Below are 16806 nucleotides of genomic sequence, written 5' to 3'. Positions count from 1 at the left end.
GTGTAATCAGCCAAGGCGCAGACCTCAGCGGGCCTCTGGAGTGTCAGAGGGTAGACCCCGAGCACCTCAACGTAGCAGGACCAGCCGACATGTTCCTGCCTCCAGATGAGACATACTGCGTACATGTCACCTTTTCCACCATGTGCTTGCACACGAGTGCCGATGGTCTCGCTTTCTTTCACACGTTGTACATGTGTTGATGCTGGAATAGTCAGAATTTCAACCTCAGGTGAAGCATCCGAAGATGTATGACTTGTGGAGGCTGCTCTGAAATTTCAGCAGCACAAGCTCCCTTCTTGTGTCTGCCATTAAGAGGAAAGTCACAATAGTGTCGCAGCCGCTTTATGCGAGCAACAAATATTGATGCACTCAGACTCTTATTGTTAGTCCATCATTCTGCAATCTACCTCAACTCTTCACAGCTTCCAGATCAACCCTCCGTCTCTCACAGGCTGCAAGTCGGTGAGTAGTCGTGAATGAGTGTGCTGAATATGTAAATGGATGCCATTAAAGCTCTCTTTCTTTAATTAGTCTTTACATTTCATGACTGAGTACTTCCAATTATGGATCAATGTCTCATTTCTGCTCACGCACCCCTGGGTGTGTGGAGGCAGTTTTTCCGTTACAAAATGCTTTATAATTCCTCTCCTGCCAAGAAGGCTGTTCACATCCCTCCCTAACTGCTGATCAATGAGAAATTCTGCTGCTGTAAGCCCACTCATATGTGTATTATGTGCACTGGTACTCTATTTTGAAAACATGATCAAATTTTGGCATATATATATATATATATATATATATATATATATATATATATATATATATATATATATATATATATATATATATATATATATATATATATATATATATATATATATATATACTGTATATCCACTGTGATTAATTAAAGAGCATTTGTGTGTGTGAAGAGCTTTTTCTTTTTGTATAATTGTATAATTGCTTTGTTAGAAATGTAGAACTGAGTACGTTAAATGCGAGTGAGAGGTGGGAAGTTGAACAAATGAACTCCCATCAAGGAGCTGGGGATTTACCCTGAAGAAGGAGTACTTTAAGCACTTGTAGATGGGACAATGCTACTGTCTGATGACTTGTAAAAATGTGTTTAAGTCAAATGCTGAATAGTCTTTTTGTTTGTTGACTGCATCAGATATGTCCCCGTAATTAGATCAGCTCAGAAACAGAGGACTCAAACACACAACACAACATTAAAGATGGATCAACATCCAAGTCTGGTTCTTTAATTGAGTCAGATTGACACTAGCAAGCAGATCAGTGGAGGAAAACAGACACTGTGTAACAGGAAGGGTCAGATGCTTGAAAGAGAAGCAGGGGGAATGCTCTGATGACTGAGATGATCTGGCTCTGGGGAATGGGAGGGTGGAGTTTAACGGTTGACCAGAAGTGAGCACTCACAGGTGTGAGTAGCCAGCGCAACTGAAGCAGAAAGGTAATCAGGGAACACGCTCCTGTAGGAGGTGGATTTGGATGAAGAGGAGGACAGAGGGGGGATGACAAGAAAATATGGCAGGATGAGGATGGAATTAGAGAAAGGAAAGATAATGCAGGGTGAAGTCCGAGACGTTGCAGTTAAGTCTGTCCACAAGCAGCCGAGTATTCATCTGCATAATTATTTCTGAACTGAGCAGGGAAATGTAAGACTTCCAGGAAAGAGATTTACTTGAAACCGACATTTAAACAGGTGTGCACCAACAGGAGTGAAAATTGAAAGTTGATGTGAGGATTGTAGCCAGCGGGTGGGTTTCACGTACATCCATGTGGGTCTCTGAATGACAATGAATCCCTTACAGACTTTCAAGTAAGTAGGATGCTTGCTTTTTCCTCACTTATTCTCACCTCCCTGATCCATAAGTCACTACATCAACGCTGAGGTGCAAGGCAATCATTCCCACGCAGCCTCCGCATTACTTCCTCACCAATGCTGTAATTATCCCAAACAAAGCTGCTCTGTTAACGCACCATGTTGGTGGTTCTAAAACAACAGGAGTGCAACATGAATATTGCAGGACCAGATCCTTGCCAACATGCACATGTGCATTATTCATGTAACAGTTTTGCTTAACATGACTGTCAGTTATCTTTGTTCTCCAACGTATTTCTTATAATAGGATTTAAAAGCTCTCTGCAGCTGCTTGCTGTGGATAAATTAAAGCTATTTAGATTTTTTTTCTTTCATAAGGTGCTGGCACTGATCTATTCTTCAACATCTGGCTCAGCAGTCCTTTTTTCATCACTGACCTGCTCGCAAAACACATGCTCTAGTAATGAGCTGGTGCATTCTCAGACTCTTCCTGTGACAGGCATGTTTGTGTCTCGCAGAGCCGGAGCTTAACCTTGCACGTCCCACAAGTGCTGAGGGTAAATCCGAGGTTTCAATAGAGTGCCATTGATCTGATACTTCAGGCCTCTTTGGTCAATGACTCTTGTGTGCTGTCCAGGTTGTGTTGCTATGCCAACAGTGAAGCGAGCTAGAAAGGCCCCGGGTTTCACTTGTCTTTAAGGACTTCTGTGAGGGGGGGGACAGGCACTACCAGTGTCACAGCACCTGCAGGTGCTAGTTCTGGCCCGGGCGGCCATATGATGTCACACACAGATCATCCAGGGGTAGCCTGTAGAGGGGTGGAGGGACAAGTTTATCTGCACATTTGCATCACTGCCCCAGGGCTCAGTGTCTGCTGCCCCCTAGTGTGTGCATGTATGACTTATCAGCTGCTTTGCTGGCTTTTCCCCATGGTTAATGTCAGTTATCACGGCTTGAGATGAGTGCTTTGATGTGAGGAAAATTGAGTGTAACTATCAGGAAAGTTAGCAGTTTATTATTTTGCAATTAGCCATTTAGACAGCTTTCCGATGAATGAGAAAGATATAGAGTGCAACTGACTGAGAACTGATGTCTGATACAAAAGGGTCTGAGTTCACCATTGATGATAACTGCCATCATTAGGGATCCATTATACTATGGAGCCTACAGTACTTCAACTGATGGACTCTAATGATGATGCGCTTCAGAAAAGCATTTAGTTTTGATTAGACACTCGTGGAATGGTGCATTTCATTAACTCTAGGATGAGTTTTTTTTTCTTCTTTTGTTATTGAATAGATATGCTGCTGCTTGATCCCCAGCTGACATGCTGCTCAGTTCTCCTCGAGGCAACATATAGCAATACACATGCACTGTACAATGGAGTATTCCCCACCTGAAGCCTCTCTACCATTTGCATATGTTGTTCTAGTTTTTCCTTTTTTATTCCTACCATGACATCTGACTAGTCTAATAATCAGTAAATATAGTGCCGCACCATGCTATTGCATGGTTAAAATAAATGTGCAAATCACTGTATTTTCTAAGCTACAAAGTTCCTGAGTGGATCATGTTTAGCATACTGACTAAACCTTATTCACATAAGAAAATGATCAAAGTTACAAAAAGCAAAGCTCAAAAAAGCAACCCCACATCCAAATCAAGTCTCCATATGGCAGTCTGTGATGTAAATATATGGAATTCAGATTTTTTTTTCTTTATGATCACTTAATAATCTGTCATACAGTTCACGTTGTTTCAGAAGGGAATGGGTCCAGCTGAGGTTACAGAGAAAACAGCGATCGAGTTTCTGTGGGAGCGGAGTTTTTCAGGCGATGAATTCTGCAGAACACTGTTAAGATAATCAGAAACATGATCCCTTTTACTGCCTTTGATGCACACCAGCCAGAAGCCCTCAATTTCTACCCACACTTCATTATAATCGTATAATTAAAAGCATTCAGTCCTATTGTCTGTGCGAGCATGTTTAAAGGGTTAAAGAATAAATAATTAAACTAAAGTGAATCCCGTGCTTCTTAAAGGTGGATTTTAAATTAGGCAGTGTAGGTTATTTAAAATGTAAAAGCTCAATCCTTTCTTTTATTTGCCCCTGGAGAATAACATCGATGGAAATTACATTTCCAGAAGTATTTGTTCCCCATGAGGAAGAACTAAATAGTATTATGTAAAATCTCCTTTTAAAAGCATATGAACATTACTGTTTCATAGAATTATCTTAATTTTCAAGGTATTGTAAGTCTTTGCTGGGGAGCCCACAGTGGAGACATGACAGAAAATAAGGGAAGGAGGAGGATCAGACCTGACCTGGACAGGGAACACCATCAAAAGAAGTCCAGAAATCTAGTTACCTTAAATTTCAGAGCTAAAGATTACCACGACCCAGATGATTGAGGACCTATTAAGAAGGTTTGCAATGAACCAGGAAGACAATCAGTGGTTGGAGTAGTTTTGCTGTTATTCCGAGACCCTTATGAGACTTAGGCACAAAATTCTCTCATTCAAACGTTTCTTGTCTGAAGTGGAGAAACATTTAGAAAAACATCAAATCTAACATTTAAACCTGTTCAGGGTAAAGCTGGAGTTTGAAGTAAAAAAGCATTCTGGAAGAATTAAGTTGAACGCTGTATTAGTCCTTACCAGCAAAAGACTATAGAACAAAGACAGTGATTAGGTTTAGTGCGAGTCTGAAGGTGTAAAAGAGTTATGTATGGCTAAATTACACAGTTTATTGGATCCTATTTATCTCAGGATTATCTTCAAAGTACTCACTAAAAGGATAATGAATTTACGTTGCAAAAAAAACATTCTCCCCGTTTAGCATCGGTGTCTACTGCGTAAAGGATATTATGTCATAGCATAAGCAGCTGAGTATGTTGTACTCAGAAAGAATCTTTGTTCCAAAACAGCAATCAATTAAGTCATTCATCCTCCAGTAAGCTTTAATAGATTGTTAGCAAAGTCTATTTTTTTCTTCCACATCTCCATGGCAACCTTTAAAAACAGTCCTGTTCATTATATCCTCTATTTCAGTCCTGCTAGTTCAGAGAGGTATAAATGAATGTCAGTTGATGCACCATAAATCAACAGTATTGGTTTAGTATCTTTTACAGCAATATGAGGTAAACTCCGGCTGTCTTGATTTTATCACCAGCGATTCACTGCATCCTCGATGTAGAAAAGGCTCTGACAGGTTTCACATCTGAGAATCTAGCATGTACATAGAGCTAAGCGAGCACATATATACGAATAAAAAACCAAAAACCCTTCTTGCTCAACTGAAATTCACATATTCAAAGGAAGCTCAGTATCAAAATTCTGCCATTTGCAAAATTGATGCTATTTTGCATGTCACAATGACAAGTTAATGTTGGGCGCTGGCGGCTTCTGTCAGCAGGCACTTTGCTCAGATGGATTTTTACAGCTCAAGCCCTGGAGAAGCACAGAATGAGAACCCACACACTTTCAACAAGTATAATGTATGCCAAGTAAAAAAAAAAACAACAAAAAATAACAGATGCTTTCATCTCAGTATCAAAGTTGGAGTATTAACTTGCGTTAGGTTTCTTAGTTTCTCACTTTGTTGTGTAGGAATTTTGGTCCACTTCCCTTTACAGGGTTTCTCCTTTTCCTTGAGGTTTGGGGGGTGTCTGGTAATCAAAATCTCCCTGGAGTAGCTGTGACAGCAGCTCAGTCGGGTTGAGTTCTGGACGCAGAGTGGGACACTACAATATCTTGATTGTTTTTTCTTTTTTTGTCATTCTGTTGGAGATTTACCTACTGCTCAAGATCATCTTTTTTTTCTGTTGACCCAATTTTTGACTGATCTTCAGCCGTCAACCAGATGGCCTCACATCTGACTCTAGTGTACTGACGCTTTGGTAAACAGCAGGGTCCATTGTTGAGTCAATCAGTGCAGTTACATGCACATCTAAATCAAGCTGTTGGCAACAATCCAGCTAAGTATTAAACTCGAGTTTTCGAGAAATCCAAGTATACATACGCTAGAAGACAATCGATTATTAAGTGAGGTGCGTTCGACTCCGCAATGCTAGGTTTCCTTCCAGTTCCTTCTTTGTTGTTTGTCTTCTTTTTCTCCTACTGTGTTGATATTCTGGCTTTTGCGGTGTTGTCACTTCCAGAAGGGGGAGTCCCGGGGCAGTCGCTAGCTTGGCTAATCGTGGGTTGCGTATAGCCTACATGCCGTAATAACTCAGATTAGGACCACATTATCTGGCATTAAAAATTCGATCTTAAGAGCTTCAGTTCAGTTCGACTACAGCCCGGCTAAGGTGTATTCAGGGCTTTTAAAACGTCAATATTGGTCAGATTAAGGCAACAATTCGACTTTCTGTTGGTGCATGTAAATGTACTGAATGACAGCAAGGCTCAAGGCTCCTGTTACTGCAAAAGAAGCCCAAACTATCTCTCCACCTCAGTGCTTGGCTTTTTCTTTGTGCTAATATGCTGTGTTTCATCAAATGTGGCAGCGTGCAGTGTGGTCAAGTTTCTCCATTCATATTTATTCCATTTGATTATTTTGTCTGTCCAAAGAACGTTGTTCCAAGTGCGTTATAGTTTGTCCCAAACTTAAGACCTGCTGCCATGTTCTTAGATAGAAGAGGTTTACTTTTGATATCCCTTCAACACATTTGGTCTTTTTTTTCTTACTGTGTTAAGCTGCAACATCTAAGTAAGGCCTATAAAGTGGGAGATATAGCTTTTGGGCTCTACACAATTTTTTCCGGCCGTGCCTGATCTGACTGTGGGTTGAACTTTTTGGGACATCCCATCCTGGGAAGATTTACTGCTTAGGTTTTAACTAAGTGCTTCTGCTTTTTGACTCAGTGTTTGTCAAATTAGTAATGACACTTTATAAAACACTTTGTGTTCTTTTTTATATGAAGTTCCATGTATCAAATGTCGTGATGCATAAAAACTTAGTTAGTAACAGAGGATGTCCTTTGTTTTTCACATGACATGACTGTATCATTTCAGACTGTCACATGAATTCACCCTCTTCATCTTTTGCACAACCTTAGGTTGTATTTTTTTTTTTTACATTTCCTTTCTCTATTATCTGATTTCTGGCTCTCTTGGGACCAGCACATAGAGTAGCCTATATCTCTGCAGACCTGTGAACCCCCCAAACCTCAGAGGCAGCTACGCATCGCTGACATTTATCAGTGGAATTCTCCCCCCAGTCTTCCCCTTTATTTGGGTGTGTCGGGGTAGGAAGGTTTCTCTTCCTATCGCTCTCTTTTTTGTATTTTGGACAGGTCTGAATTGAAAAGGTCTGCTGGGGATGAGGGTCGCCCTATTCAGTCCTTCTCTCCTGTTCCCCGAGCCACCCCTTCCCCCTTCAGCCGCTCTACTTTTTAGAGGCATACTAGATTTGGCTGGAAACATTTGTTTGGAGAGTGCTAATAATAGATATTTCATATCATTTTCTGCAGCTTGGAGAGGTTTAATTCTTCCTCAGTATTGCTCTTTACCACTGTACTCAAATGCTTTTGTGAAATTACAATAATCAAGAAGAATTACATATATATAATAAGCATCGATGGAAACAGTTCATATGCATTTCTTCTCTTCTTAAAGTAACTTTTCTTAAACCTACTTTTCATTGCACTCTGTACTCTGATTTTGGCTTCTGAACATATCCATGACTACATTACATTCAAGCTTTTAGTAATTTGCTGTGATTGCTGAGTGGCTAATCAGAGGGTCAAGAAAAATGTGACTGAGCCACCTCAGAATATAGATCATGCCTCATGCTGTGTTCAATGGAGTTCTCGCTCAGAAATCAGCCCTGACGAAGGCTGATTTCTGAGAAACCACTGAGGTGGATGCTCATTGGTAGTGGCTTGAGATAAATCACTTCTCATTGATACCCCTCACAGTGACCCGTGAAAGTCATCTGCAGCTTTGGGGAATCTCATCTGTCTCTCTTTTCAGGTGCCATTAATGTTGTCTAAACAAGAAATAATGGATGTGTCCATTTTGTCTTCTTTTAGATGTCCATCATGACCACCATAGTTTTTTTTGCTATCTTTTTGCTATCTGTGACATTTTATGCATCCTGTTAAGGACAAAACAGTAATAATATATATTTTTTAAATGTTGATTTCATGAAATGTGATATGTGCAATGTGAGTTTAAATGCCCAACATCTTAGTCAGAAAGTAAAGTTTTGCAAAGGGAAAATTTGTGTGGTTTCAACAATACCAAATATCTGATATCAGTTTTTTCAAACATTTGAAACCACTAAAAATAAAAGTATTGCCCTATTTCAAATGTAATGTGATTAAGAGCAATGTAAACAGGTTGTGTGAATAAATAATGATATACAGAATATACATGACTCAGTTGTGAATTATAGTAGCTCTCTAAAAGCACATATGTTGATCAGAAATGTCAAGCGTGTCTGTTTTAACAGACTCTTCACCCTTTTCATTGACTCACTGTTTGTTTCCCTCTATTTGAATGGTCTTGTTTGAGATCATATCATTATTCTCTAGCCTTGACGTCACTACTGCTAATGTAATGCTTTTTTGCAGATTTTAAGGATTTACAGTTCCTTTAGAATGGAACACAGTTATAATAACGATAAAAATAACTTCTAGAGGGAGTTTTATAAAATCTATAATCATGTAAAAAAAGATCCTTTCATCTCTTGTGTATATTTTAGGAATTTTCAATAGCACAAAAAGTAGAGCACTTCATTTCACTAAGTAGCATGTTTTATAGTTTGTTGTTGCATAGATATGAATTCAACAATATGTTTATTTGGCATTTAGAAAATTTCATCTCTGCCGAGTGATTTAGTTCACAGTTTGTGCTCAGACGCACACATTGACTCTCTTGCATGGATGCATTGTGTATGCACATGCATACATTTTGTGTGTGCGCGTGTGTGTGTGTACTGGTTTCATTCTGCTCACTGGTTTATTGCCGTTGCAGGTGAAGGAGCATAAGAACAGCATAGTTTTGGGGGGTGCTGTTTTCAAGCACCACTGAAGCCAAAAATTTGAATATTTCTTTTCCTCCTCCATAAGTTGTACAGTTCCACACACAAGTACACACACACAAACACACTAGACAGGCACGCAAACAGACGCACCAACACTGCCTGTCTCATCACTGTAATTTAAAGAATCTATATCTGCCTTTGTGCTGGACAACTCTCCCTCTGCTTTGGTGGGGTAGTTTAAAACATACAATACACTGTTACGACTGCATGTGACATTCTTACAAAAGAAAATAGCTTCAAATTATTTTTTTCCAGTCATAGAGCTGCGTTATTGTGTTGTTTCAGTGTTACTATGATACCCGAGGAGGTTTAAGAATACTCAAGCTGCTAGTTGAAGATTGAGGGAAATTAACTTGAAGGTGTCACTTCATTTTCTCAACAAAGGCTCCTTTGTCTGTCTAATTCTCTTCGTCTCCAAACCCCGTGCAGTGAACATAATGATTCTATCACATCAGGGCGAGATTAAAAAAAGGGTTTTCACAAAGACACAGCGCGTTCGGTAATGTGACAGCAGAAGTTATTTAAAATATCACGATTTCACTGAAGACAACATGTTTAAAAGGAAATTGTCACAATAACATTGTCCAGTGACTCTTGTTTATTCATTTTGACATTTAGGTCTATCTTGCTTTAACGTTTTTTAGCTGACCAAAATTCAATCACTCCCTGACATACTCCTGTTAAGAAAAGATGGAGCTCAGTCACTTCTGGAAAAAGCCTCTCAGTCTGTTTGTTAGTTGGGACAGAATTAAAAAAATAAAACTTGAGTCTGTTAACACGTTCTGGAAGGCTGAGTGGAAGAGATGACGCTCAGTTTCTTATGTAAATGTGAAAGCTTCTAGATTCCATCAAATTATTAGCTGTTTTGCTTATTTGACGGGCTACAATTTAGCGTATTATATGGTGCCAGACTGTAAATCTTGTGCTATTATGCTTACCAGTAAACATTTATTATTGACTATTAATATTTACGTTTTAGTTTGGGAGTATGTCGGCCAGAACACGACTTTCGAAAAAAAAAAGAAAAAAAAAAGCAATCAAATCAAGTCAGCAGCACTTTCATCTAGTCGACTCCGACTGTTTAAACATCTGCAGCTTTAGTTGTTTATCTTTGCTGGTACAGCTCTGTTCTTGGACCTTTTCCCTCCGATGTGCCTGAGGCAGTGACAGCAGCAGCAGGACCCCCCCCAACCCACCCCCAGGGTGCAGACGAGAGGAGCATCAGTGACAGGAATGACACTGATACAGTCACATATGTCATGTTTAAACTAAACGTAGTGTGTGATAAGCACAACTTTCTATGATTATTAGCCTAGTTTATCATTTATGTCCGCTAAAATCAGCTCACGAACACAGAATAAAAACGAACTGCCAGGCAACTTGCAGACGGGTAAAATCGACCAATCTCACCTCTTTATCCAAGTGTTATTGCTGTCGGTTCCAGAGCCTCCATGTGAGACTTAATGCTCTGAAACGTGTGTCTTTGTAAAGATAGAGTGGTCTGCTACAACTCTCACATGAGCAACGCTCTCATTAAAAGATTTACCTGTGCATCCAGGTGTTGTACTACCATCGCTGCTGTCAAATGTTTGCGGGCCTTCCTGGGTTTCATGGGCCAGTATTATAAAGCTGTAAGGTTAAAAAAAAAATCTATAACCCTTTAAGGCCCATGTCCCATGCAGTCGTCTGTCTGCATTCATTTCGGTCGGTTTGACATGTTGAATCGGCCACTAGCCGTCAGCCTCTATGACCAATCTGATTGGTGGAGTGCTACCCCTTTGACTAGTGAATCAGAGTTAACTGGAAATGACGATGGTAAACATACTAGATGAACAGCGATGGCACAAACGCTAAACTACACTCTATCGTGGCATCGGTTTGGATTTGGATTGTGTTTGATTGTGTTATATTTTCATTATTAGCCATCGTATGTTCGACCCTTCTTGACTTTTATCAGAAGTGAAAACACTGACTGATGACAGCGGGCCCTGGTCAGAACTCTTGACTTAAGTGATCCGTCACTTCCGGTCGTTCTTCTTTCCTTTTCTTTTTCTGGGCAACATCCCAGATTAGCGCCACCTGCAGTTATGGGAACGTAGCACACCTCACGCAGAATGTACGCTCCAGTCGGCGTTGGCTTGGTGTGTTCGGAAGTATTTTTTTTCACTTGGGGAGACGAGAGCCGACTTTCAATCCGACTGCTTTTCTGCTGACAGTCGGCCGTCGGGTTGGTGTTTCCCAGTTTTTATTTGTTTTGAAGTGCATTAATGAGGAAGCAACAGGTGAAGCAGTACATACAACCCTGACATAAAAAATAGAATGAGGTTAAGACAGGGTGGCGTGGGACAACACCAGCGCAGTATGAAGAAATTCAAAAGTCTATGTAAACTTATTTTTGATGCTCCTTGGAGGGTTTTGGGGAATGTCATTAAATTAGGTTGCAGTGTTGCATCCCACTTTCTTCAGTGGCCCTGATACTCTTCCATACTCCCCCTTTGCACAGGATGGGGTTAATTGCAATTATTTGTAAAGCTTTACACATCTAACCTAAAACAGAGGATTTTTATTAAAGCAAGTTAATTTATTGAGTATCATCTCATGTTGCTACACTGGAATTTTGAATATTTTGAACATACCAATTGGTTCAGCTGAAATCGAGGGTTGTTCCTCTGACTACCAGCCATCTTTTTCCTCATCATCTCCATCACTTACCTCTTCAGTATTTGTCCCTTATTCTGAACCTGATACCTTCTCATCTTCATCCCTCACACCACTGTCTTCTTGTTCATCTTCTTCCTCACATTGTTGCGGCTCTGTTCTTCCCTCAGTGACCCTCCCCACATCTGAATATCTGAACAGATTCTCTCTTCTTCATTTCTATGCCTTTCTTCTGCTTGCTTCTCCTGGTCGCTCCATCCGTTTTTGCTAAAATAACTTTTAATATTTCGGTTTTCAGATGTTGTCTTACAGGAGATGAAGCGCTTGAGTCTGAAACTCAGACCTTACCCAGCAATAATAACATTTTATTTTCTGATTGGCCGATAGGTTGGTAACTCAAGACAGCTGCTCTTAGCTGTACGACCGCTCAGTGCACTGCAGCATAGTGTCTTTTGACTGGTAAGATGGGCTGTTCCTGTGCAGTGAAGTTAAAGATCTTTCAGCGTGAGAAATACTTGAGACTTACTGTGCATTCACACCGAAACCGCCAAAACCGCCAGTCCTGACCCTTCGTCAGTGGAGAATGCATGGAGAATATTGAAGCAAATCAAAGTGGAAAGAAAGACCCCATGCTGTTATGCACTGTAAGACCTTTAAGCTCTTCTTTGTTTGGTGTTCACAATACTAGAACACCTTTTAGTATTGTGAGGAGGGATAGCAACATTACAAAGTGATAAAAACTGTGTTGCAGACCTGGAAAGCAACAATGAACTGAGGATAACGAGAAAAAATAAACAAAAAACATGGAATATCTTGAGCTAGTACCCTCTGAAACAGAAAAATACATTCAAAAGTGTTTTTTTAATGTGATCTTCCATATCATCCCAGTACCTAATGATTCAACCTTGTAATGTAGATAGCTCTGTATTTACCAGCTGAATGAGTAGGAAGGAAACAACTGATCAGTTTGATGTAGGCAGGGAATGGATTGATCAATTCTAATGTTGAGCTTCAGTATTTGGCCTTTATGCACCAATATGCTTAACTTGTTTTATGTTTTTGAATACTTTCAAAAATGAGCTAAGTTACATTTGTATGGCATTTGCTTAAATAAAGCAGAAATTGAGAAGGAATATTTAGGGACAAAAATGAGAGCAAGTCTCTTGCAGTTTGTGGTACATCACACGCTGTAGGGCCGAACAACAGGAAGAGTTGTACTATGATATTGCAGGTTCTTCTTGCTTGTTACCAAAATTGATATATGGATTACACCTACATGCTGTGTTACCTGAAGTACTGAAGTCTGCTTTCTTCAGCAGCGTGTCACTCCTCTGATGAACTGGTGAACCTACTCGGGGATTATGCTGAATTTGTCTTTTTCAAGTAATTATGTTATATATCTTATCAATCATTTATACAACGTTCATCATTACATTGTTGTTTTGATATAGAAATGCTACATAGAATGTCTGAAACAGTTAGATTGTAAGACTGAGCTATTCGTTTGTGTTTCAACATGTGTTACTGCATGCACTTCAGATCTTTTGGTGTCATTGCAACGAGTGAGCATCCTGACTGTGCTTAAACAGCAGCCTCTCAGTGATAAGTCTGTTTTCAGCATTACTGGCAGCACCTCGTCAAGTCTGACTTCTTCTCGAGTCCATAGCACAGAGCTAGCTGCTTCAGAGCGCTGGCTGCTTCAGAGGGGTTATTATCTACTGAGCCTCTTGAGCCTTCTTGCCTTTGACTGGCCTTTGGTCATCTGGCCTCAGATGCAGTCAAACCTCAGTGAGCTTACAGATCATTTTCAGGCTGAGGCAAGCTGCGGACATGCGTCCCCACAGGGCTTTTCTTGGTAAATGAAAAAGTCCCCATCCTGGAAGTGGCAAAGAAGTTTCCCGCGGTGAGTTGCGTGATTGGTCCACCTGGGAAAGGGAGGTTCTCTCAGGCGCTCAGGTTTTGATGCTTGATGTCAGTGTCACCATTTCCCACTGACACTTCTGTCAGATTTAGGTTTTTAGGACCTGTATCATGTGTCTTTTCTGCCACTCACTTTAATTCCAAATATATACTGTAACAAATACATAACAAAAAGGAAATTGCTACTATATACATTTTATTTTAATAATTTTATTTCATTCACCTAAAATTCAATGAATTGGGGACCTTCCCAAGTTATATAAAAGTTAGGGCATCAATGGACAGATTATCTTATATTGGCTTGATTGAGAAGATGCAATGCCTTGTAAGGCTCTCTAGAATTACACCTTTTTTTAACTATTCATTTGCTGTTCATTATTTTTCTTCAAAAAAAATAACAGAAAGACTAAAAAAAGTTGATGTTTGTAACAAAAACATTGATGATTTTGTTATGTTCAGAAGGGTTTAGTATGGACCAATGTAGCTAGATAGGAGAGTGCACACAGGAATAGTCTTACGATGTCTAATTGTCACAAAAATTATCACAAAAAAACAAAAACAAAATCCAGAGGGCGGTGGCAGAAGGCAGGCTGGCCACAGGAACGAGGAAATAACCAAGGAACTCCGGCATGAGGCACAGCACACAACAGGATGGAACTATCTGGCAGAGCAGTGGTCTTTTATGGGGAGTTGATGAGATGAGAAACAGGTGACCCTCTATGAAGCCCGGGAAGGTAATAGGCCAGCCACGCCTCCTGCCACACACCCTGCAAAACCAAACACAAAGGGAAGGGGGAAACAGAGCACAGACGAAAACCAAATACAACATAAAACCCCAGACCATGACAGATTTGTGACTAAATTAATCCTAGAGGTGAGTGTGAGCGTGTGTGATTATTTCTTGCATTTGTCTCTGAGCTCCCCTTTGATGGACTGGTGACCTCTTCACGGTGTAACCCACTTTTCAGCAGCTTGGACCAACTCCAGCTCCCTGTGACCCTGTTTAGGACGAGGCAGATATAGAAAAATTAATGGAAGTTGACTTGCACACTTTAGGCCTTACCCTGTGTGCTTGAGATATGTGCTTGAATCTATTTGTGGCTCTCCATATAGACTTTACTTGTCCATTAATTCTCCACACTAGAACAGTGCAACACGTCAGCCAATTTTTTCTATGCATCCTTTGCAGTCATAAAGCTGTTAGCTGTTACATATTTTTTTTTTAGAAATTTTTAAATTATTTTTGAGATGGATTTTTCAGAAAAATTGTCTACTGACAAATTCTAGATATATTCCAATATTACAGCATGAGCTAAGACCAGTGTGATGGTCAACATTAATCTTTTTTCCTCTAAATCATTCCTACATTTACCTTCATATACCTGATTTTATATTTCTTCAAAGTCTTCATTTGAAGTTTAATATTTTTGTCACAAAGATGAAAAATCAGTGCATTTTGAAATGAGGATTATTTTTACTATGTGCATACTTATAACCTTAATGATTGTTGGCACTTTTATTATGGGAAGACATATGAAAATCTCATGATATTTATACCATTCACAACCATTATTAAACTGCCAACTGGATAATGCAAAGGGGGAAATAATTGATATCTCAGTATCACAAGCTTTCTGTCATTTCTGTAGGTTCATTCACTTGTGAAAGTATAAATCCTGGTCTTACAGCTGGTGTTGTGTGTACAGTGTAATCAAACCCTTCTGCTGTGCAGACATTTCCAATCTTTTGCCTGCCTTTTATCATCAACTGTGTGATGATTGCTGGAGTAACATGCCAGCAGTAAAAATCTGCCTGTTCTGAGGAAAGTAGGCCATTTGGCCTGATGGCTGACAAATGTTTTGTGTGACACTTGATAACTACGGAGCACTACGGAGTTTATTGCTCCATGTTTAGTGCATCATCTGTTAACTTTTTTCTGTGCCTGAATGACCTCATGGCTTCACTGGTCTGCAAACAGGGATTAGCATGTGTATTTCGCAACTGCATTGTGGAACAGTTATGTAAGCCCTTGTTGTAGTACTTAATCCTCAAAAGACTCGCCATGCTGATTGGTACTATGTTATAAAATGTGACAAGTTATTTGGCTGTCATCTTAAATATTTATATACACCTCTGTTGGGTGTGAAAATTGGGTTGTTGTGCTTTGCCACGAAACAAATTTCTTGTTCTCTCAGTATGAGAACGAAGTCCTTCGTGAATATGAAATGAGCAGATAAAGCATTTCAATTATTTAGTGTTTTATGGCTTTTAGGATCCTTTTCATAATTTAAGATGCAATACATTTACATTTGGTGTCTTTCCAAAAGGTAACATTTTATATAGCATCATTTTGTCTGTTTAATATTGAATTTGGCTCTCAATATTTTGTTTATTCTGCCTCATGGTACTCAGTTACATGCACATAAACAACTAAAACAACTGCTATATGGATTTATACATCTCTACTCTCTGTCACGAAGCGGGATCATGGTGAGGTGGAGACACAGTGGGCCATGGAGACCATGCATGAAATTTATTGGCCAGGAGTCCTACCATTTGACACACGAAACCTGGGTTACAGACCTTATGTCATTTCCTATCTCCTCAGACTCTGGTGCAGTACCGACCTTTCCTTCGTCTAGGCTATATTTAAACCGTGAGCACCAGAGACTTATGGTGCCATGGGAAATTTTATTATCAACGCGGCCCATTTGTCTAACTTAATTCAGGCCCGGTGTAGATCATGCAGAAGCATGCCATATATTTACACTCCTCTAGAGCAAACAAGGGCATCGCTGACAAACCCAGCCATCATCACTTTAGGGGGGTGACTTGCAGTGAAACATTCCTTTAAACTCAGTTGAGGAAACCAAGAAATCGGTAGGTTATATTTACAGAGCCGTGTAAGAGGAATTAAACACTGGATGAATGTGAATCTTTCTGGTCAGATTCTTATTGTTATTGTCTTATATGTTATTCTGAATCTTAGGCTAATTGATAAGCTTTTTTCATTTGTTACCATAGCATTTTACTGACACTTTCCCCCTCCCCAACATACTGGAAGGTCTGAGATGGGAAGTCAAAGGATTCTCCAGGTGGATCTGAAGATGGAAAGCTTCCAAGAGCCGACACGTAGTCGCTGGATGGCCTGGCAGGTGGAGTACCCTGCCCATCGTGCTGCCACACAAGAGGCTGAGACTGAGATACGGCTGGCACAAGAGGATCTGGCAGGCATCGTGCCCCTGGCCATGGTGAGTGATGCCCCTTCCAGCTCTTGATTTCGTCCCATTAATCTCAATGTTAAGCTCTTCCTGGAATCAATATTGTCTTGTTT

At 40.0% G+C, this 16806-nt stretch overlaps 1 protein-coding gene across 1 annotated transcript in view; it reads left to right on the top strand.

The window, feature by feature from the left end:
* The window catches only part of si:dkeyp-14d3.1 (transmembrane protein 132C), a 206683-nt gene that overhangs the window by 112295 nt on the left and 77582 nt on the right, over positions 1–16806 (top strand). Inside the window, exon 4 of the mRNA XM_061730761.1 lies at positions 16537–16723. Within this exon, the coding sequence (XP_061586745.1) occupies positions 16537–16723 (187 nt within the window). The remainder of the gene's footprint in view (positions 1–16536; positions 16724–16806) is intronic.

Source organism: Cololabis saira, chromosome 9 (genome assembly GCF_033807715.1).
Source record: "Cololabis saira isolate AMF1-May2022 chromosome 9, fColSai1.1, whole genome shotgun sequence".
Taxonomy (NCBI): domain Eukaryota; kingdom Metazoa; phylum Chordata; class Actinopteri; order Beloniformes; family Belonidae; genus Cololabis; species Cololabis saira.
Note: the sequence above shows the minus strand (reverse complement) of the source record. Positions and strands in the feature narration are given on the sequence as shown.